Genomic DNA, 24,358 nt, shown 5'->3' with positions numbered 1-24,358 from the left:
GTCACAAAGAAATTTACCTGGTACTAGTGACAAAAAATGCAAAACAGATCAGTGTATTACTTGTATTATTCTGTTCAGCCCTTCTTCTAATATGCAGGATAATAGAATTCTTGCCACACTACTGATTGACAGTTGACTGCCTATACACAGTATGGATAGATAACTGCCAATCAGCTGCTGGTGGGCGGAGTTTTCTGATTCTCATGAATGTGCCGGACTACTGGGCTCACACACATATGTAAGTGATGTATCATTCTGTTGAGCTTCTCTGCCACTAGTTTATGCTACCCCTAGATAGGACAGCATAAACCTATTAACAGAGTCTCTTTAAAGAAAAAGTTGCATCTTTGGAATCTGGGGGGGGGAGTTCTAAATAAATCATAAATATTTGCCTGTCGAATACTGGTTCATAAATAGAACTTAGACCAAAAATGGGCGAAAAATCCAATTATTCAGCTAAAAATAGACGCAAAGCCCTTGATAAGTTTAGCACACCCATTATAAAGCTTCATTCCTTTAGTTGTTTTGTGTTCTCTTTAGCTGTATAGATAGATGACATAAACTGTAGCAATGCAGGAAATATATAAAAATATGATCACTTTATTTCATCCCAGAGGATGTGTTGTTCCCATGGCTTATGGCCATTTTGCACATTTTCGGACAGCATATGTCAAAATAAAGTGATTATGTAGAACAGTGAGTGTCTGTGGACTTTTTCCTGCATCGCTAAATCTTATAAATCTGTATACAATTCCGTGATTTGTCCTGAGACACAAGAATTCCATCTTTCCATGTAGCCCCAACCTTACTGTGGATGAATCATGCACAGAATAAGTATGCAAAGGAACTGAATTATAGAAATTACTCTAAATATTTGGGGGGAGCAGGATATGATATAATTAGACATCTTCAGTGAACACGAACAAGAGTGATTTCTTTGAGTCTATGTAGCTGAAAGTATCCAAAATCCTCCCCAAATTTCCTGGACTGAACAGGGCAGTTCCAAGTTATGGACAATCTCCTGACTATCATCTGTCTTGCCTCCAGAAGTCTAGAATAATCCGATGATTGAAAGAGACTAATATCTCCAGTAGGTGGCAGCAGTCAGTTAGCGTTGGTGTCTCTTACTCATTGAGCCAAGGAAAACAGAAAGATCTGGGGCCATGGTGGCTTCCATTGGTATGTATGTCTCTATGTGTGTATATTGGAGATGGGGCATAAACTCTGTATTTGGCTCTTCCAGTGTGTTTGGGTGGAACAGAGGATTCACACTGACTGTTCTCGAGTTGCCTAAGCACCTTAATGTAAGACTAATGTTTTACACAGCATGCAGTATCAGGAAGAAACCCACACAAATATAGTAAGAGACTACAGTATGAATTTCTACATCTACATTATGATATACAGTATATACACTAGTTGGCCATTACATTAAACCTAGTACTGTGCATGTCCCATTTGTGCAGCCTAAACCACTCCATGTGTGCGATGTGAATGAGATTAAAGGGGTTATCCAGTGCTACAAAAAAATGAACACTTTCCCCCTACTGTTGTCTCCAGTTTGGGTGGGGGTTTGAAACTCAGTTTCATTGAAGTAAATGGAGCTTAATTACAAACTGCACCTGAACCGGAGACAACAGTAGGGGGAAAAGTGGCCATGTTTTTGTAGCGCTGGATAACCCCTTTAACTCTTAACTTTATGTTGAGTACATAGTCAGAATAAGGTAAACCTGTCCTGATCCTATTCCCAGTTACATTAGGTGTCTGTAGTTTTTGCTTTTTTACTGCCACTGCGTTAGTGGTACTGAAAAGGGAGCACTAAGGGTCCTATTCCACGGGCCGAGGAGGGCTCGATCAACAATGTAAACGAGCGGTGATCTGCTAGATCACCGCTCGTTTACTGGGCCTAGTCCACGGCCCGATGATCGTTGAGCGAGGGCTGCAGGGACATCGTTACCAATGTCCTTGGAGCCTCATACATTACATGTCCAGACGGCTTCTCCGCGTTGTCTTCATCCCCGGGTCCTGCGCGCTCTATCTTCAGAATGGCCGGTCAGCTGACAGGCCACACTCAGCCAATCACAGGCCGCGGTGGTCCCGGACTGTGATTGGTTGAGCGCTCCGTCAGCTGACCGGCCATTCTGAAGATAGAGCGCGCGGGACCCGGGCATGAAGACAGCGCGGAGAAGAAGCCTGGACAGGTAATGTATGATGCTGCTTCTTCTCAAATCATCGGTCGCCTGCCGCGCACCGCTATTCAACCGTAGCAATGCTCGGTGGGGCGAACGATGATTTTAGGTCTGGCCCTAAATGAACGATCAGCCGATGACACGATCATCGGCTGATCGTTCTCTCTATTTCACCGAACGATAATCGGCCGAATCGGGCCAAATGGGGCCGATTATCGTTACTGTGGAATTGGGCCCTAAGTCTCTGATGCCCAAGGGCATGCTGACACCTGAAGCCTCTATCTATGATCTAATCTATATAAGAGCCACCTACCTATATACCTAATTATTTGTCTCCTATCTTCCATCTGTCTCTCTGCCATGCTACCGCCATCTCATGTTAGGGACATGGTCCTGCAAGTTTTTTGTGGCACCATGACAACCACAGATGCCGTATGTAGTGCAGTCACTGACAGTTAGAGCTGTTGTAGGACTTGGCAGGTTGTGTTAGTGTAGTGACCACGTATGTCCCTCTGGTCATCCAAAAAGTTGGTATGTAAGTGCTGATTCCAGGGCCTGTCTGGGGTATATCAGATCTGCAGATACCTGTCCTAACCATTAGCTGCTTGTTTGGTCGCAAGTGTGTTTATTGATCTCTGCAGTAAGGGCCCTATTCCACAGGAACGATAATCGACCGAATCGGTGGAATAGAGAGAACGATCAGCCAATGATCGTGTCATCGGCTGATCGTTCATTTAGGGCCAGACCTAAAATCATCGTTCCCCCACCGCGCATCCCTACGATGGAATAGAGGTGCGCGGCAGGCGACCGATGATTTGAGAAGCACAATACATTACCTGCAGGGCTTCTCCTCCGCTCTGTCTTCCTCCCCAGGTCCCGCGCGCTATAGCTTTAGAGTGGCCTGTCAGCTGACGGAGAGCTCAGCTCATTCTGAAGCTAGAGCGCACGGGACCCAGGGAGGAAGACAGAGCGGATAAGAAGACCTGCAGGTAATGTATGATTCTGCAAGGGCTGTAAGGACATCGGTAACGATGTCCCTGCAGCCCTCGCTCAACTTTCATCGGGCCGTGGAATAGGCCCAGTAAACGAGTGGCGATCTAGCAGATCGGCGCTCGTTGACATCGTTGATCGGGCCCTGCTCGGCCCGTGGAATAGGACCCTAAGGCACATTGCTAGGGTTAGCAGCAGAGATGCGCACGGCCGTAATGGATGTTCATCAGGATTTTGTAGTGTGCACATACCCTAAGGCTGGGTTCACACTGCATTTTTACATTCCGTTTAATGTATATGTTTTATGAAAAAAAACGGATGCAATTGTGTGCAATCCCTTTGGATCCGTTGTTCCATTGACCACATTTTTGTGTACGTTAAAAGTAACCATTTAAAAACTGCAAAAAATACAGTATAAACTCAGCAAATGGGACATACATCATGGATCCCAAGCCTTGTAGAGCTGTACACACTCTCTATATAGATAGAGTTAGCTGGTGTGCAAGTAATCTAGCTTTCCTTGGTTCCTGAAAGGCTAATCTGCCTGGAGCAAGGGGGATTTAATGTTTAGCTTTCAATCAATTGTAGATTTAAAGGGGTTATCCAGCGCTACAAAAACATGGCCACTTTCTTCTAGAGACAACACGACTATTGTCTCCAGTTCAGGTGTGGTTTGCAATTAAGCTACATTCACTTCAATGGTTACAGAGCCCCACCCAAACTGGAGACAAGAGTGGTGCTGTCTCTGGAAGAAAGTGGCCATATTTTTGCAGCGCTGGATAATCCCTTTAATTGTAAGCTAGGAAAAACCTATAATGTTCTAGCATATGTTGTATGACGCCTTGCCAGTAGTGGGTTTAGTTATCCCAAAACAAAAAATGTACAGAATGACCTATCTTAGCCAGTGACTGGCTTATTGGGCACTTCTTTGTGAGAGATGGGACCAGACACCATCTGACCCTTCAGAACTTAATCTTACCATGATTACTCAAACACAACTTTACCTTTAATTTAGTTTTTATTCACAATCATTCACACAACCTACAGAAGCAGATACAGAATGGAAGCGATCAACAAAGAGGCATAATTGTAAGAGAAAAAGATAAGGCATGGGTGGCAATAAACGAGAGTATTACAAAAACATTGAATGCCCAGTGATAGGTTATATTAGGCAGTGAACAGTCCGTTCTTGAAGGCGATGTGTAAAGAACAAAGAGGCCTAGTTGATGGTCAAATTGTGAATCAGAGCATCTCCAAGGGTATTTTTGGTATGTAGTGGTTTGAACCTAACAAATTGTAGGTATAACTACCCAGTAAACTAGTGAATGGTTCATAGGTGTGCAATCCAACAGAAGAGCTACCGTAGCACAACTGCTGAAGAAGTTGCAGGCTGGTTACTGTGCACATACCCCCTGTCTACCACCAAAAGTACCTACAATGGGTGTGTAAGCATCAGAGCTAGACCACAGAACAATGGAAGAAGGTGGCCTGGTCGGATAAATTACATATTATTCTACAGCATGCAAATTGCCAGGTACATGAGTCTAAGGAAAAGATGGCAACAGTGTCCACTATTCAAAGAAGACAAGCCAGGTAAGTAAAATTCTGGTGCAAAATCGCGGTTACTGCCATTTATATGGGTGTTACTTTGACATGTACCACCTGTCTAAACACCTTATTAGTAACAGCGTTTCCTAATAGTTGTGTCCTCTTTCAGCAGGATAATGCTCTTATGAGCTTCAAATTCCCCAGATCTCAATCTGAACAGTATGTCTTAAAGGGGTTATCCAGCGCTACAAAAACATGTCCACTTTTTCCCCTCTCTTTTCTCCAGTTCAGGTGTGGTTTGCAATTAAGCTCCATTTACTTCAATGGAACTGAGTTCCAAACCCCACCCAATCTGAAAACAAGAGAGGGGGAAAAGTGGCCATGTTTTTGTAGCGCTGGATAACCCCTTTAAAGGGTTTGCTTACACCACCTTGGTCACATATACCACAGGACACTTTCTTGTGGTATATATCACTCAATGGATCAGCTATTCTGGCAGCTTTTGTGGCTGGTATTCAATATTAAGCAGGTTGTTTTAACATTATGGCCGATGGGTAGCAAATTTTTCCTCAATGTACAATACAATGAGTTGACACTATATAGTACCTTCTATAGAAAATACAACGATCTGTATGGCCATATATTGTTTATTAACATCCCTATAAAATGAAAGAGCTGCAGCCCACGACACCAAACAAAACACATGTAACCTTAAATTTTTTACACAATCATTCTTGCGACTACATAGATTATATAGCTTACATATGAATAACATAGTTACTAAAAAAAACTATTATTCTGACATAAGGAGGCAGACTACTAAAAGTGTCTGATTCTTAGTGTAAACGCAGAGATTCTAAGGATGTGCCAGACCTATCAATGTGGCTCAAGCTGTTTGACACATTTGTAGCTTCTTTAGGCACTTAGATTGCATATTGTGTGGCTATTTGTGCTAGAAATTTGCACCAAAATTTTGTCTCCCAATGTCATATTTAGACCATGCAACCTTTCCATCTAATCAATACCCAATCACTTTATGAAGGGAACCAATCACCCCCCTGGTGGAGAGTGAACCGCCCCCAGTACTTTATAGCGGCCGGCTGGTCTTCAGCGGGGCAGCAATAATAAAACCATAATTAATCCTTGGTCCCGGCTCCTGGTATCTAGGCATTGGGGCCGAGCCACAGCGGCATAAAGTCACACTGCCACTGCCCTCTTCCCAGCCTCTCACACTTGGTTGGCAGCAGGAGCTCTGGAAACTTACTGCAAAGGCCAGCAATCCGGCTGACAATCTAGTGTGAATGGCTGGGATCAGGGCATTATAGTAATTTTCTGCTTACTAGCTTTTTTTTTTTTCTCTAAGTGAATTACCAATACACCCAAATTTATTTTACTTATCAGCAGCTGCAGTCACATTATGTGACTGCACGTCAGACCAATCTACTTTCACTATACATTTCTATGGAACACTTATCAGTGCCATAGAGATGAATAGTTAAAATGACCTCCTCTGTACATAGCATATGCTGTGGGATTCGGCAAGTCTGATGTGCGGTCACTCGATGTAACAGTCACACCGATGGGTTGCCTATCTTAAAAATAAAACTACCAGTAAGTGAAATACCAATGTGACCAATTAGCTCATCTAGATTACTGTTGGGCAGTGATTCTTTTCCCCCAGAGTGCTGCTTTAATGTTATAATGTGCCCTATATTCTTGGACACACATTGCTCTTTCTTGTCATATTAATAATTTTGGCCATGGCCAACTTTTCCTACAAATGTAAATGAACACAGTAAAAAAAACTTAAAGCCAAGAATAGAAAATATTTAAAAAAATTAAGATTAAAAAGATATATCTCTTTGGTAGCAGGTAATATGGGTTTTCCTACAAAAAACATTATTGGCATATCCAAATGATTTGCTATAAGTGTCTGATAAGTGAGGTTCCTCTAGCCCTAAATCCACTGGCTTGGCTGTTTTTGGAACTCCCATAGGTTAGAACAGAGAAGGCTAAGGACATGTGCGCCATATCCTGTATGCGGGTGGCCAGTGGCTGCCTCACCATAATATGCCAAAAGTATCTTTTTGTGGGAAAACTTTTTACGATACACCTGCATTTGCCACATTTATAATCTCATGGTCGTTGATGTGAGCTGAGAAATCTGTACATAGATGTAAGAAGCATTTTACACTGCAGGATCCTCCACTTCCCCATTGGCAGCCGCCGTATTTTCAGGCACATCTTGATATTCACTGACTTCTGGAGGCTCGGAGACCACTAGGTTCTGCCGGGCTGGCTCCTCTGCTGTTTTCTGGCCTGCTGCAGGGGATATTGTTCTGTAGATGAAAGAGACTTAAATGTTTATATCCATAAATTATATAGGACATTGTCCTCAAAAATCACCTGCACATATTACCAACTCACTGCTCTAGTCCTTTAAGGGGTATTCTCATCTCAATGAACATAGTTAAACTTGTAGGACTCATCAAGTTAAATGTTTTTGCAAATAAGTTCATTTAGCAAAGTTGTCTCCTTCTCCAGATATGCCACTCTTTCCCTCCCATTGTTGACATTGGTTGTCTAGGTTACAGACCACCACTGCTGTCCAATTCAGTGATTGGCAGTCATCTCTGTATGCACACTTATAGGCTGTCAATTATTAAGAAAGGGTGCATGCACACTACGTCACTTATACCCGCTTGCGACGGCGCGCATCTCCGCCCCTGCCATAGACACCATTCTATGGCCGGGCTGATTCTGCCGTCCACCGAAAAAATTGACATGTGGTCCCTGTTTTCTTCAGGTCATTGACCAGGTCCTCCTGTGTTGCTCTGGGCTGATTCCTGACCTTTTTTAGAATCATCCTTACTCCATGAGGCAAGAACTTGCATAAAGCCCCAAACAGAGGAAGATTGAGAGTTATCTTGTGTTTCTTACATTTTCTAATTGTGCCGTAGCCCAACTTAGCCTTTTGCAGGTCTACAATTTTATCCATGGTGTCCTTAGACAGCTTTCCTCAGTGCCCAATGATTTGTCTAACCTGCTGATAGTTCCCCTTTAAAAATCATATACTATGATTTTCTGAAATAGTTTTTTATAGGTTCTGTCTCTCACAGTTGAAGTATACCTAAGCTAAAAAATTACAGACCACTCCATTTTTCGTAGGTGGGAAAACTTGCAAAACAGGCGGTCTATCAAATACTTGTTTCCCCACTGTATATGTAAAATCACAAGCCTAAAACCTGAAAATTTACAGATTCCTTTGCAAGGTGAAGTATCCTCTGGAGATCATATGTGGATCCACACCATTATCCATAATAATGTCCAGATCATAAGTGGTTGTGAGTATTCGCAGTAATGTGTGAAGGTAACTGCACATGGAATCCACACCATGCTGCTACATCGCTTTAGTGAATGAAATAAAGTATTTCAAGTACTATAACAAATCCTAGTATATTCGCTTATAGCCGTATTCAAGAATCTTACTGTAATTCACTGCTCTTTAACTGCTTTTTGTTCTTCTTTTTTACAATGAGGAACCAGATTACTCCAAAAATAATCGCTGCCAAGAGTACTGCCCCGATAATTCCTGCCACGATAACCCCGGCTTCACCTGTAGTAGTAACAAAATGATGGTCCTCAACATTTCATCAGAAATTGTGGACAGTTATAAGTATGGCATTACAGTTCAAAGTGTACCTGACGTTATAACTTTCAAAGTCTAAATCAACAGTAGATGTGATATACAGTAAAGCAAGTTTACAACTTACATTCTGTGACTTACCTAAAGGGTTAAAGTGTCACTGTCATTATACCTTTCAAAATCTAAATTAATGCTAGATGTGATATAAAGCAAGTTTGCAATATACAAAAGAATAAAAGGGAATCAGAGAGGGCACTCACCCTATAAAGGTGATCTTCTTTGTTGCATGTGGATCGATATAATAGCACAGGACATATCAGGATTCGGGCATCACACGCCGCACACACCAAACACCTAAAGGAGATAGGTAACAGCTGGTTCGCGCTTGCGCGCTTCTTCAGACCAGCTGGTACCTATCTCCTTTAGGTGTTTGGCGTGTGCGGCATGTGATGCCCGAATCCTGATATGTCCGGTACTATTTTATCGATCCACATACAATAAAGAAGATCACGTTTATAGGGTGAGTGCCCTCTCCGATTCCCTTTTATTCTTTTGGATCTTGGACTTGCTTATTTAATAAGGAGTTAGTGAGCACCAACCAGTGATCGTTAGAAGTGTATGTGTCAAACCGGCTGCTAATGGGAAGCACGGTGACTGATGAACTCCTCCAGCAGTAGTGCCGGTAATCTTTGTCTACTACGTATAAAGTTTGCAATATACATTCATGTTTTGTTGTTATCATGCTGTAAAACAAAGCTGAACTTACCAGAAATCCAGGTCTAGTCTCCTGAAGGCAGATTTTAAGTCTTGTGCTTGTTGAAAAAAGGAGATTAAACACATGAAGTCCTGGCCAGTACAGAGAGTCACAGCTTAATGTGTCCATCAGTCACATGGCCTGGGGAACACAGGACTTTCTGTGTTTAAACTCTTTTAGAGAAAAAAAAGAGTCAAAATACAGAAATTGTTGTGTTTTCCATGACATAAAAAAAATTAATGAATGTAAATTGCAAACTTGCTTGATATCACATCTACTGTTCATGTAGGTCTTGAAAGTTATAACGATAGGTACTGTTTAAGTGAATGGCCCCCTTCCCCGTGTTCCCCCCACCCCGGAAGTGTTGGTGCATTATACTTACGTGTTCGCTGTCGACCCCGGCCGCCATCTTGTCGACGACACGCATAACTGTGACATGAGGGACGGCTGGAGCGGTTCGGCCTGCCTCCCGAAGATGACATCGTTGACACAAGATGGCTGCTGAGATCGACAGCGAACACGTAAGTATAATGCACCAACACTTCCTGGGTGGGGGAAACACGGGGAAGGGGGCCATTCACTTAAATAACACACATTACAAAGTTGTATAACTTTGTAATGTGTGTTATTTAGTGAATAAAAGTTAAACACCGCACTACCCCTTTAATGTTATCTATTAACCTATTCACAACTGACATGACATACTCATGTATTAGGAACAAGACAGTAGCAATCTAATCTGGGCTCCTAAGGCTAAGTTCCTGATAGTAGTTATGGCATTATGGCAAATATAGGAAACCTTTGCTCCTACACATTGAGCTGTCACTCTCTGTACTGGGCAGAAATCCTGTGTTTAATCTGTTTTTTTCAACTAGCACAAGTCAGAAAATCTGCCCTCAGGAGACTGGACCTGGATTTCTGGTAAGTTCAGCTTTGTTTTACAGCATGATAACAACAAAACATGAATGTATATTGCAAACTTGCTTTATATCACATCTACCATTGATTTAGATTTTGAAAGGTATAATGACAGTGACACTTTAACCCTTTAGGTAAGTCACAGAAATGAAAGCAAAGTATGTGAGAAATTGAAAATCACCATTTACTTTGCAGAAATTCTATTGTAATCCAATATCCTTCATAACAGAGAACCTATTAACAGGGAAATGCACCACAATACTTATTGCCTCCTTTCTGCAGTTTATGGAAATATCCCATATATGACCCTATTACACTACTTGACGCAACCACAAGTGTCAAACGTGAAACAGCTAGCAGTGAAATTTGAAGCCTCTATTAAATTTGGCCATTCACCTAGCCCCAATTTCACCTACAACGCTGTAATTGGCTGGTCATTACAGATAAAACTTCCCTGTTAGAGTGGGTTAATACTGAGGAATTTTCGAGTATTAACCCACCCTTACACAGGAAAGACTGTTATTATGCCTGCAGAGTAACATAATTAATAAGGATGAAGATAGACAAGAGTCCATCAAGTTCAACCTACAGAAACCCTACTGTGTTGATCCAGAGAAAGACAAAAACCCTTAGGGTATGTTTACATTGAGTAAAATAGGCTCAATTCCGCGGCGGAGATCCCCTCTGCCTCAGTGTCCCACAGTATCTCTATGGGGGGCCTGTGCGCCTCCTGCTGCTCTCCACTCAAAAAATTTACATGTCAATTCTTTGAGCGGCAAGCGACTGAAGCAGAGGAGCTCGAGCCCTCCCATAGAGATACAGTGGGACACTGAGGCAGGCGGGATTCCGCAGTGGAGAGCTCCGCCAAGGAATTCCACTGTAGTGGAACATACCCTTGTGAGGCAGATGCCAATTGCTCCATCACAGGGAGAAAAATTCCTTCCTGTCGCCAAAATGGCAATCAGAATAAATTCCTGGATCAACCAGTAGAGTATGTTATTCTCTGGTTGGGATAATGGTGGTCACATGACCTAACTGCAGTAATGCAATGTATGGACGCAGCTGAGCTGGGATAAAACAGATGACTCTGCAGAAATGCTAGTGTGCGTTATATGGAAAAAAAAGAATGGGAGAGCTTTAAAAATATTTGTGTTTTTATTGTTCCTATCCATGTAAAATGGAAATGTATAAAAAGTTTTGAAAATTGTATAAATATCTAATAATATGTGTACATCTCCTATGCAGACCAATATGTTTCCATGGTAGGGAACAAATGACTGCATGAGAAGACTACATATAGTTTTTTGTGTGTACGTAAACAATTAAATCTGCATGGCAAATACCAAATTCTATAGTCCAAAGGAGTGGTAATATGTAAAGACGTTAAATTAAAGAAAGAGAAAATACCATACCTCCTGTGTGTAAATCCAGTTGACAGGTTGCACTGCCTAAGTTATTGCTTGCTGTGCAGCGGTAGTATCCATCTTCAAACTTAGTCATATTGCCTAGAGTGAGGATTCCACCCTGTTGGACTGTCAAATAAATGAATAGGAAAAAAGCCATGTGATGGGTTGCTTTGGGCAAGCACATGGATTTCTTACAGGGATTCTTACAGTATTTGTACAACAAACCTGGGCCTATGTACTGCACTAACCAATGTAAAGATTTTAAGTTGTGACACCCCACACTAATAAAAAAATTTAAGCTAGATTGGCTACTTAAAGGGCGCCCACATCAGAACTTCCCACTGCACACTATTGAGCGTGCGGCCTCAGCCGCTCGCTCAATAGTGTGCTCTGACATGGTATTCTACGGCCGCTATTCACTGAATAGCAGCCGCAGAAAACTGACTTAACAGTTCTTTGCGGCGCCGCGAGGGATCCCGGCCGGAGCATATACTATGTCTATACGCTCCGGCCGGGATCCCATAGCCAGCAAGGTAACATATATTTTCGTAATAATTGTACAACGCCCGTGGTTTTACAAAAATATACCTTGTGTGAACATAGCCTTAATAAGGTTGAAAGAAAACAAGAAACCCTACTGTGTTGATCCAGAGGAAGGCAAACACCCTTATGAGGCAAATGCCAGTTGCCCCATCACGGGTAGAAAAATTCCTTCCCGACTCCAATATGGCAATCAGAATAAATCCCTGGATCAGTGTCCTATCACATGTAATCTAATGCCCATAACTTGTAATATATTTTTCAAGAAAAGCATCCAAACCTCCCTCCCTTAATTAATGAATTAGCCATGACAACACCATGTGGCAGAGAGTTCTATAGTCCCACTGCTCTTACAGTGAAGAATCCCGCCTGTGCAAAAAACTATGGGTGAGATTTATCAAATATGGTGTAAAGTAGAATTGGCCTAGTTGCCCCTAGCAACCAATCAGATTCCACCTTTCATTTTCCAAAGAAACTGTGAGGAATGAAATATGCAATCTGATTGGTTGCTAGGGGCAACTGAGCCAGTCTCACTTTATACCATTTGATAAATCTCCCCCTATGTTCTCATCTTTAGCATCTTTGCCGCTTTTAATGCATTCTATGATTGTATTAGCCTTGGCAGCTGCTGCCTGGCACTGATCAATAAAATTGAGTTTAATGTCCACCAATACCCCCAAGTCCTTTTCAGAAGCAGTCTTACCCAGTATTTTATTATTTAGCACATAACTGTTCTTATTATTTCTATGGCCCAAGTGCATAATCTTACATTTATACACATTAAACTTCATTTGCCATTTCCCCGCTTAAGCCTCCAGCCTCTCCAAATCCCTCTGTAATATGATATGATAATATGATATGTTCTATTAATGACCACCCTCTGTTTTCTGTCACTCAACCAGTTACTTACCCATTTGCATATATTTACCCCTAGTACCAGCATCCTCATCTTATGGGCCAACCTTTAATGCGGCATAATATCAAATGCCTTTGAAAAGTCCAGATAGACAACGTCCACAGCCTCCCCCAGGTCCAGTCTATAACTGACCTCCTTATAGAAGCTGATCACATTAGTCTGACAGGACCGATCCCTCATAAATCCATGCTGGTGCTGCATTATAACATAATTTTCATTAAGATACTCCAGCATAGCATCCCATAGAAAACCCTCAAATACTTCAACCAAAATAGATGTTAAACTTACAGGCCTGTAGTTTCCAGGATCACTTTTTGAGCCCTTCTTGAGTACTAGCACTGCATTAGCTATGCACCAGTCTTGTGGAGGAACCCTTCTCATTATAGTTTCTTTAATTATTAGGAATAAGGGTTTGTCAACACAGTATTTAATTCCTGCAAAACTATGGAATGGATGCCTTCTGGCTTTGTGATTTTTATATTTTAATGTTTTTTTTTTAAGAAATTAAAAAAAAGAAAAAAAGAAAAAGAAAAGAAAAAATACTCACCTACCCCAATCCCCCATAGCTGCCGATTTCCTGATCTGACTGGTCACCATTGCTTCCTAGCTGACCCTGCAGAAACTGCCTGCTCAGTCGTTCACTAGCAGTTCCTGTGTGGTCTATACATTACAGAAATCAAGAAGCAGCGATAAGCGTCAGGGACCAGTAGGGAATCAGATCATGACATGTAAGGGTGGGGATCGGGCAGGTGAGTATAATTTTTTTTTATATTACCCTTTCATTTCTTCTTTTTCTGTGGCTGGCATGTGCCTTTAATGTGGTATACCCATAAAATGTAGACTTATTCATGCATATGTTATCAATACTATTCAGTATAGGTGTTGCCAAGCCTTGCAGTTTTACTTACCTCCATTAACTGGCATCAGATTTCCATTTACCACTCTATTCCAGGTATATACTGGACGAGGCATCCCATGCTCAGAAAGGCATGCAAGCGTTACAGCATGCCCCATCACTACAGAGCCCTGAATACTGCAGTGTGGAGCTGATGGAGGCACTGCAAAATAAATTGTGAACACTTACTAGGGCAAGTGAAAAATGCCATCCTACATAATCCCCTCATATTCCAACATTCCAGTAACCCCTTCTTAATCATGAAGAATAAGAGACAATCACATATTTTAAGACCTATGACCTGCCACCACTTCTATGGTGACCCCTTACCTGACTGCCAATTCATGTAAATATTGCAAAGGTGCTCAAGTCTGTAGACAGCCCCTTTTTACTGTCTGTACATTGCATAGATATTGTGCTCCCTATCTGGCCAGGGCACTACCTGCCACTATGTGGGGGCAGTATTGTATATATTCGAATTACAGTAGATGACTTGTAAGTACCCTGGACAATCAGCTGAATTTGACCTGCACCAAGAGGTTCTGGAAAGTTGGTCACATCGCACTTGTACATTCCAGTATCTTGTGGCTGCATGTTTGAAATAGTTATTGTAGCATTGCCAGTGGTATTGGAAGCCGTCACCCTGTTCTTGAATCTTCCCATTGTGTATGACTGCCCATTCTGGTAAGCATATACCTAGAATACAAATAGCAATTAATTATTATATACAATACGCAACAATGCTAAATATACTTCTGAATGTATTTCGCTTCTGAGAAATGATGGAGAAATAAGAGATAATCACAACAAATAGTCATAGTTTCTGTTATTAACCTGATTTTTCTCAAGATGCCTTTCCACTTTAAAGAGGTTGCCCCATGAAGATTTTTTTTTTGTATATTTCAACAGTATGTATGAAAATCAATACATCATCCATAGAGATTGATATTCGGACTTATTGAATGTGCTGTTTTTCCCTCTCCTTGCATATTCAGGCTTATGAAAGTGCATGAAGCAAGTATGAGAGGCACAAATAATAAATAAAGATAAAATGTTGGGGACACAAAGGAAAAGAAAAGACAAGGAAATGAGATACAATGCATGAATGATATCTGTGGAGCTAACACATTTGGGGAATGACAACAATATACCTTCCATGTGAAAGTTTGGACTAAGGATATGTTCACATAAAAGGATGTCCATTTTTACTGAACGGCCATCAATAAATGACAAATAGAAGGGATGGCAGGGCATCACTCATGCAAAGACCCTCAATGCTAAAAAAAAAAAAAAAAAAAAAGAAGAAGAAGAAGAGAAGGACCCAATAAATGACAAATAACTGCTGTTATTTTATGACAACAGATGTCATAAGAAAATAATGGCCGTTATTTGGTGAAAAATAACGGCTATCCAAAGAAAACATTTTGAAGGAGAGTGAACATAGCCTACAATTATAACTTGTGCATATCCATTACAAAATATTACCAATCATGGAGCTAAACTTTTTACTAAATATTAGAAAAGTATTTTCTTTTATATTATACAATGTTTTTATGGTTACTCATAAGCCACATACTATTAGCTGTTGGCCGCATATAAGGCAACCCATGAAAACTGGGATATTTCATGTAAAGTATTTACTCTTCTAGATATGCCAGGACAGAAGACGGGTCCTAATTAATGTATTTCTGCCATTATAATGAAACATTAGATGAACACTAAGCAATAATCTTTCTTACAGTGGACTCAACACCAGCATCTACAAAAGAAAAACAAACACTAAAACACTTCTGCCATCAGGACAAAAAAAAGACCCTGACTGTGTCATCAACCTTTCTACCCATGAAACTAGCAAATTGAACTAGATGTACTCTCTGGGTCTGTAAGGACTTTTATTTTGTCCCTCTAGCCCTGGATAAAGCTGAACTCTGCAGCGATATAGAGGACTATTTTTCACAAAATGTAGGAGATACAGCCCACCATGAGAGGAGAATTTGAGACCTTGGCAGTAAAGAAAAGATCGGATTGAACACCTTCTGTGGGACATAACCCACATTTGGACAATTATATTGAGTCCTTCAGACATCTGACCACAATATGATAATCATTTCATGGCCAAATGTAAGTATGATTTCCTCTCCTCCTACGATCAAGCCATCAAGCCTTGGGCCTATTGTCACTATATAGATGACATTGTAATCAACTGGACAGAATCTGAACAACAATTAAAAATATTTCATGACCAGTTTAATTAGTTCCATCCCACTTTCAACCTGACACTCAACTACTCCTTTACTGAAATAAAATTTCTAGACACCGCTATCAAAATACAGGACAAGAAACTAAAGATATCACTATACCAGAAGCCAGTTGACCGCCCACATACTAAAGATGGGAAAGTTTCCATCTTAAACACATTAAAAACTCAGTTATCTACAGTCAAGCCATCAGGTACAAACATATATGTTCTGACTATGCAGATAGAAAGGAACATCTTAGAACCCTCAAAAAAACATTTTGGAATCATGATTACCATCCAAGAATGATTGAGAACCAAATCGCGAGAGCCAACAGAATCCCAAAAGCAAGGCAAGAAAACCATCAGGGTACTTTTGGTAGTCACCTACAACCCCATCTGGATTTGCTGAGGTGAGCAGCACAAAAACTACATCCTATATTACAGAAGGATGAGCGCCTAAAATGTATATTTTCAGACCACCCACTTCAGGCAGTCCCCCCAATCTAAGAAGTATCATTGTACAGAGAGCTCACTATATTCACCAACAACTACCGGAGCCTTTCCCTGTAACCAGAAAAAAAAAAGACCTGTCCATACATGAAAACTATGGACAGGATAAATGATCCCAAATATGAGTCAGGACTACAGGATCTCAGACACATTCACTTGCATCACCCAAATTGTAGTCTACTTAATAGCATGTACCAAATGTCCTACGAGGGGGGGTTCTCTATGTAGGTGAAACAGGGCAGAGACTCAGGACAATAATTAATTCTCATCAGCACACAACAAAAGCTAAGAGGGCAGATCTGCCCGTGGCACAACATCTATGTAGCCTGGACCACACCATCACAGTATGAAAGTAGTGATATTAAAGGGACGTTTCAAGTGCCAGAGGGAAACTAGAGTCTAGGAATATAAACTCATAACAACCTTTGACACTCTGAGATTTAGAATGAATATATATGGATTTATATCATTCTACATCACTTAAAGGGAATCTGTCAGCACCTGGACCCTAGGTGCCAACAGTGTAGTATAGGTGTGTGTCCCCAGCATGCAGTACATTTTTTACAGTCTTTCCAAACATACTTCCCGATCCCCGTTGCCATCATGTAGTTGCATGCATTTGCCATTGTTGGCAAGGGCCATGCAAGCGCCATAGGGCTAAAGAGCGTTGCGCGCTGTGGGCCTGCAGCCAATGCCCTTAGTTGGAACGTCCAATGCAGGTGCGCCGCTCTTCCACCCTACTGCATATGTGCGAACAACGTTACCAGGAGGGAACCGTTGGCGCAGGCGCAAACTGGCAAGTTATCGTGCAGCCCTTTCCGGTAACAGTGCGTGCGTGCAACTTCATAATGGCAACAGGGAACAGGAGGCAGGGTAATGGGTAAATATGCATGAAAACAGGGAGGAGGAAGTAGTGGTGAGGTAAGCCGAGGTGCTGCACAAACACCAAGCCACTACTCCTTTTTGACACTTGGTTAAGCCCCTATTTCATGGGGTGACTATACAGAGCTCCTTGAGAAAGGTCTGACGAAGTGTGTTGGGGGATGAGGTAGAGGGGCTTCATTGGTGTTGGGCAATTGCTGTTGTAGCTTTGTTAAGGGTGGATACGCTGGGGCAAAGTGGAGAATTTTCTCACGTGTCCTACACCCATGAGTTAAATGATTTTGTGAGGATTCATATCTATTTATTGCATTAGCACTTTATATTTATTCATGGTCCTTTGTTTACTGGTCACACAGCATATGTAGATCATGTATATGAATTGGTAAATTGCCTGACATAATGAACGTTATTATACATGAATTTGTGGAATAGCCCCTCCACTTGTTTTTGTTTTTGATTTTAATTGTCCATTAGTCTCAGCTTACCTGGTATCTCATGCTACACCTTCCCCGTGCATCTCTGCCATACGCCAGCACACACTGGTTCACTGAACTGTTCTTCAAGCTGTAGCACGGGGAATGCTGTTGTGGAGCAGAAATGATCTAAGAACTTAACCATGCCTGTCTACTGAAAGGGGTTGGCCACTTTATATCAAAATAGTTCAGTGTACAGTATTAGTAAGTGTACTCTATATTGTATAAACTGACAGAAGCTCCCTGCGCACCCCATAGAGCTAAAATCAGGCTCCCCTTCTCCAGGCTGGGCTGCCCTGCTCTGTGGTAATCCTGTCTATAAGATGGCTAACATGGATGAGCATGTGATCATGCCCCGCCCTCTGTGTCCTCCCTAGAAATATACAGGCTCAGTAGTGGACACTGGGGGGCGAGGCATGGTCACATGGTCCTTCATGTCAGCCATCTTAAGGACAGACTCACCACAGAGCAGGGCAGAACAGCCTGGAGGAGGGGAGTATGATTTTAGCTCTATGAGGTACACAGGGAGCTACTATCAGTATATGCAATGAGTACAGTTACTAATACTGTACACTGAACTATTTTACTATAAAGTGGCCAACCCCTTTATTATAGATGCCATAAGGGTAGGGGCACATGTGAATGAAGGGTGCTGGTATAGCATTTTAAAAATTCCATAATACATTCTTTAAGCAGACCTTCAATAGAGCCTTAAACCAGCACTGCAATCCATACTGCAATATATGCTTATCTAAAATAAACACTATCCAAATAGAAGACATATTTCTTGAACACCCATATCCTTCTTGGGAACCTGCTACATGTTGTTCATGAAGTGTGAATAAAGCTCTGGATATCCAATTATTAATCCATAATGATTCATTAAACATTTACCCTCAAATTATAGTAGGGCAAGCAGATTGCGCTATTGTGCTGATACTACTAAGTCAATACGGAATCTGAGACAAAGGGAAATCAAACAGAAAATGAATAACACTTAGGTCCAAAGTCCTTCAACTTGAACCCCACCCAGTTGTAATATACCAGCTATGGAGAAAGCAATGGACCAGCGTCCCAACATTCACTGTAAAATAGACTTTTCAGTATAATGAGACCATGGGTGATCACTTATACCAAATCAATCTATTTTGTAAGGAAAAACTTAAAATAATAAATTTGTATATCTTGTTGGGTATACACACCCTATGATGTACACAACACAATGCAGCATTAGAGAGAAGCTATTGCAGTAATACATATGGGTAATAATGACGTGTTCTCCATTATGACTTTGGGGCTCCTACTCTAACTATGGATACTTTCTGGGGTCCAAAGATCAAAACCCTAAACCTTTACCCCCTTTTATAGTCAAGTAATGTGTTGGCTACTGGCTTTACCAGCATATGAGCTCATTCACAAGTACAATGAAGGAAATCACCAATGATCGGGCAGGGTGTCAGTCAATTAAAGGACTTGTTTGAGTTTAGATAAAAATGGCTACTTTTTTCTGGATCAGACTTATCCATTGAACCTGCAGCTCATCTTTACTACAGAAAACATGATATGAACAAAGGTTGTGCTGTTACTGAAAGAATCAGCCATGTTTTGCAATCTCATAAAAACCTGGCTATCACACCCAGTGGGAGGAGGAGCTCCCGAGTCACAATGAGGTGTTCTTCTTTTTTATGATTTACGCACCATACCATATTTATTAAATTCCCTTGGTTCTGGCACTGCATGCATGGACTGAGAGCAGAGATTAGTTTTAGCATTGTGTTTGTGTTGTTGCTTAATTTTACTATGTTGTGCTGAACATATATATATATATATATATATATATATATATATATTACATACAATCATCTCTGGTATTGTAATTATTTTCTGTGCTTAGTTCTGGTACTATGCTCAATCATTTTACTGTGCATTTTACTGTGCTTGGTTCTGTTTCTGTTTGTGTTCACAGTGCTTGGTTCTGGTACTAGGTTACTGTGATCATTTCGCTGTACTTTATACTGTGCTTGGTTCTAGGACCATTTTTATTAATTGTGCTTGGTGCTGATACGACTACATTTTAGCCTAAATCTGTTGCATTATCAATGAGCTTTTTCTGATGCAGTACCTGCCTGAATCCTATGCTCTTTGACTTTGTTCATGAATACTGCACACCAATGATCTGAGCACTTGGACTGGCTTGTAAATTACAGTTTGTGTGTTTGAGACAACTCTAAGGACCGAGACGCTATCTATATCTACGTAAGATGCAATATAAACCACTTGCCTGTATTTTGCAGTTGTTGTGGTTATGGTATTTCTGTGCTACCAGCACCAGCAATATACAGTCAGGTTGCTTATCTGTGTTGTAATTTTTCTTCTTATACTGAGAGGAATTTAAAAAAAAAACTTCCCCAATGGTGCCATTGCCAGCTACAGTATACCACCTCTCTAGTAGCTACTCTAGTTTTTGTCTAACTTCCTTTTTCAGGTATTCCTGAAAGTCAGTCTCTATGACAAACCTAACTCTTCATCATTCTCTAAACTTATCTGACCTCCTGCCTGTAGAGTGAAACATGTCTAATGATGTGGTGTCAGTTACCAAATGTTTGCTTTTCCATTATGGATGTGTCATACTCCAGAAGCTTAAAACTAATTCATAACCAATGAGGTTAGCAGATACCTCTTTTTTTTATGAAATACTGGGAAGAGTAGGTTAATGATGGGATCAGAAAGGGAGGAAGTAGCTAGTTTTTATCCCTACTGTCCAGGCATTATGGCAATGGTAGTTTTGCAACTGCTGAGGTTATATATAACTTGGGATATAACAGCATGAAGAGAACTGGAAGATGTGATGTGTAACAAGCAAGTGTGCTAGTTTCCCTCTCTGATACACATGCCTGGAAAAGTAAAAAAGAATAACTCTACAATAAGATCTGTCAGAAGCAGCCAGCTAGATTTAAATATGCTGACTATATAACTAGGTGGAGCTTCAAATAACTTCATGATAAATCATTACAACTGTCATTCAAACTAAGGTTACAATTTCCTACAAACCTGTGGAAAATCATCACAGAACTGCTGGCAAAGTAATCTACTTTATGAAAGTCCATGTCATTTTACTTTAGAAGAATAAAGATAAGACAATTACAAAACAAAGATAAGAATTTTTTTAAAAAAAATTATACTAAAAATGTTTAAAAATTTATAATTATAGACTCAAATGCAAAATCATACAGGATCTAAAGAGCAAACTACTGACTGGGTAGAGAAAAGACAAAAAAATAAACCTTACCTTGCAGCTCTCGCTGTAGGTATTTCTTTTAATAAAGCATAATGCACATGTGGGCTGTGTTCACACAAGTAAACTTTTATACAGGGGTGATCTGTCTAGATTCTGGATATGTGCCCTGTGTTGTGGTGCTACAAGGTATGGGATAGAGCAGGGGGTGGTTGGTGGCAGAGGTGGCAATAAGCCACTCTACCTTGCCCAGGTTTTTTAGGTACCGGACAAGGACAGTGATAGTCTTTACCCCAAGTATTGCTATGATTTTACTTAATTTGTCCTAGTAAATTCTACTACGTGTGTGTTTCAATAATAACAGTAGCATTAGCAATTTTATATACTTACAGTGACAGTATTTTGTGTATGAGCTTCTACAAAATCCCATTGTACAACAAGATTGCTAGAGCTGGAGCTGGAAAGAGTGTATGTACAGGAAAGGGTTGCATTCTGTCCGTGTGTTACATTTACTACAGGATTTGGTATCGTCACCTGGACACAGTGGATAGACCCTAAAAACATGGAACACAAAAAATATTTTGGAATCATACAAGTGTTAGAAGTCATAGAAGTCTTTATAGCGGGAAAATGACAACAAGATATAGGGTTGATAAGGCAGCTATACAGGTTGCTCAGCCAGTTAGTTTTCCCTGTAAAATGGTCAGACTGTGCTATAAAAAATTAGTGTAGCCGCTGATCCCATGCCACCAGGCCCCCGCTGATCTCAATTTCGACACACAGGAAGTGGCTGGTAATGGCGGCTCAGCCAATCACAGGCTGAGGTGAGTCACTTCTGCGGCCAGTGATTAGATGAGGGGGTTTCCTTTGTGCCAAGAATTTAGAAAAAAAAAATTCAATAGCCGAGAGGCAAATAAAGTTTTTAATGATAAATTGTAAGTTATATACTTGGGACTACTTTTCACCATTATTTAATAAAAAACATACATTAAACTGAAGACACCAACACCAGACAGTTGCTACCATGGCAGATGCAATTATGGCTTCAAAGGTCCAAAAATAGTAAATAAAAAAGAACATGAGTTATTACTAGTCAGACCAAGCATGGTAGATTTTGTAATGTTTTAGTAAACTTGAAAAAGACCCAGCAAAGAGAGTTGAGAGCTGGGTTTCCCACATATTTAAGAGAATAGTTGCATTGTTGAACCAAGATTGTGGTAATTTCTTATGGTGAGAAGACAGCTTCATGCTAGGTTCACACTAGGTAAAAATGACGTCCGTCTTTCATAACAACGACCAGCATTGTGCAAATAACGCCTGTTATTTCAAAGCCTAGCCTCACATTACCTAGTATCACAGCAAACGGAATACTGAGACCTAATAGTCCATTTACACCCAGACGGGTAAACATAAAATAGAGGCATCTACTATGTCTTGAGGACAGAAGGTTTCATCATCTGTACATAAAAGCAGTGAGACTGAACACCGGTATCATAGGCGTAGTAATAAATACGCCAGTTATCACCAGTAGATGGATTGGGATAATTAACTGATCCAAGGAGTTATTCCGATACCATAAGGAGCTAATGCAGGGGTGCAGTGATTTTATAAAGACTGTCTACATGGTAGTTACATGAAGTGAACATTTTGTTATGCTTCATAAGATTTCAGGAGAGTGTACAGAATTAAGGCCCGTATACTCGTTCCCCTAAATTAAGCACGACTATATCTATTATAAAGGTAAAACTATATAAAGAGGCCCAATATACAAAAGACTATTCTACAAGCAAGTCTATCCCGCACGTGTTGGAAACCACATTCTGAAGCATACAATTCTAGAAATAGATCATATAACATTACTTTTTTCTAGGTTGCATGATTTTCTTTTCTACGTACCTATAAAACTCAACAGCAGTCCGAAAATCCTCAGAAAAGGGGGAAACATCCTGCTAAACTATCTGGAGCGTGTATAACCAGGTGCTGCCTTGGTCACTTGTGACTTCTACCCGGTGTTTCCTCTTATCGCAGCGCATCAACAAGTCAACAAGGGCTTTTCACAGTCTTTATCAAAAACACTCCTCAGACGTCTCCAAGTAAGGCTCTGTGGGTTTTTGCATTTTCAGTTGACTTATATTTTAGGGTGTGTGCATCTGTTATATTTGTATTCTCCATTAACCCCTGTGAGTTCTTAGAGGGCATTGCACACTCATTGAAATGTGGGTGGTTTTATAAATGTGTAGAGTAGTTTCACACACATATAATGTTTTTCATAGCTTTTTTTTTTTTGCAAATCCAGATAATTTTTGTGACATTTTGGACTAGCACTTTGGGTTGATGAAGAATTTACTAGGTTTTATGATTTTTTTCCTGGTGTTTTTTTTTCTTGTAGGCTTCAATATAAGACTTATAAGCACAAGACAAAAATGCAAGTTGAACAAAACAAAAAAGAATGCCAAAAATACTTAAAAAACACTTGATTACATGTGATAGGACCTTGATCCAGGAATTTTATTCTGATTGGCATTTTGGAGTCGGGAAGGAATCTCCTCTCTGTGATGGGGCAATTAGCATTGGTTTTTGCCTTCCTCTGGATCAACACAGTAGGATCTCTGTAGGTTGAACTTGTTAGACTCTTGTCTTTTTCAACCTCATTAACTATGCTACTATCTTACTCACCACAGAGCAGGGTAGCACAATCTGGAGGAGCGGGGTCTTAATTTTGGTTCTATGAGGCCTACAAGGAGCTGCTGTCAGCAGGGCCGTATTTGCCACTAGGCACCCGTGGTCCGGTGCCTAGGGTGGCGCCCTGCAGGACACATTTCTTTTTTTATTTATTTTATTTTATTTTTTTTTACCCCCTCCGCCGTCCCGCCGCTGACATCCGCGCCCGGGTGGTGCGGCGGGGGGGGGGGGGGGGGCATGGTGGGTCTTGTGATCAGTCGGCCGGGGGATCAGTCGGGCGGCAGGAACAGAGGCAGGCTGGGAAGGAAGGTCCCCCTATGCAGGACCGGCGTGAGCTTCCGGCACAGATTGTCACACAGGCCGGAAGCTCACAGTGCAGCCCCGCGATGCCCGAACTTCCCTGCTCAGCAGCGGCGTGATGACGTCACACGCACGCTGCTGAGCAGGGAAGTTTGGGCATCGCGGGGCTGCAATGTGAGCTTCCGGCCTGTGTGACAGTCTGTGCCGGAAGCTCACGCCGGCCCTGCATAGGGGG

At 41.1% G+C, this 24,358-nt stretch overlaps 1 protein-coding gene across 1 annotated transcript; it reads right to left on the bottom strand.

Annotated features, from left to right (window-relative positions):
- Positions 1 to 4,178: 4,178 nt before the first annotated feature.
- Positions 4,179 to 23,256, bottom strand: VSIG1 (V-set and immunoglobulin domain containing 1). Its single transcript, XM_069942619.1, has 7 exons — positions 23,038 to 23,256; positions 21,532 to 21,695; positions 14,306 to 14,498; positions 13,816 to 13,965; positions 11,458 to 11,577; positions 8,217 to 8,343; positions 4,179 to 7,066 (listed from the first exon to the last, which is right to left on the bottom strand). The coding sequence occupies exons 1-7, from the start codon at positions 23,084 to 23,086 to the stop codon at positions 6,916 to 6,918; spliced, it is 954 nt and encodes a 317-aa protein (XP_069798720.1). The 5' UTR covers positions 23,087 to 23,256; the 3' UTR covers positions 4,179 to 6,915.
- Positions 23,257 to 24,358: the final 1,102 nt, after the last annotated feature.

This window comes from Dendropsophus ebraccatus, chromosome 10, assembly GCF_027789765.1.
Source record: "Dendropsophus ebraccatus isolate aDenEbr1 chromosome 10, aDenEbr1.pat, whole genome shotgun sequence".
Classification (NCBI taxonomy): domain Eukaryota; kingdom Metazoa; phylum Chordata; class Amphibia; order Anura; family Hylidae; genus Dendropsophus; species Dendropsophus ebraccatus.
The sequence above is the reverse complement of the archived record's forward strand: the minus strand, read 5'-3'. Positions and strand labels throughout refer to the sequence as shown.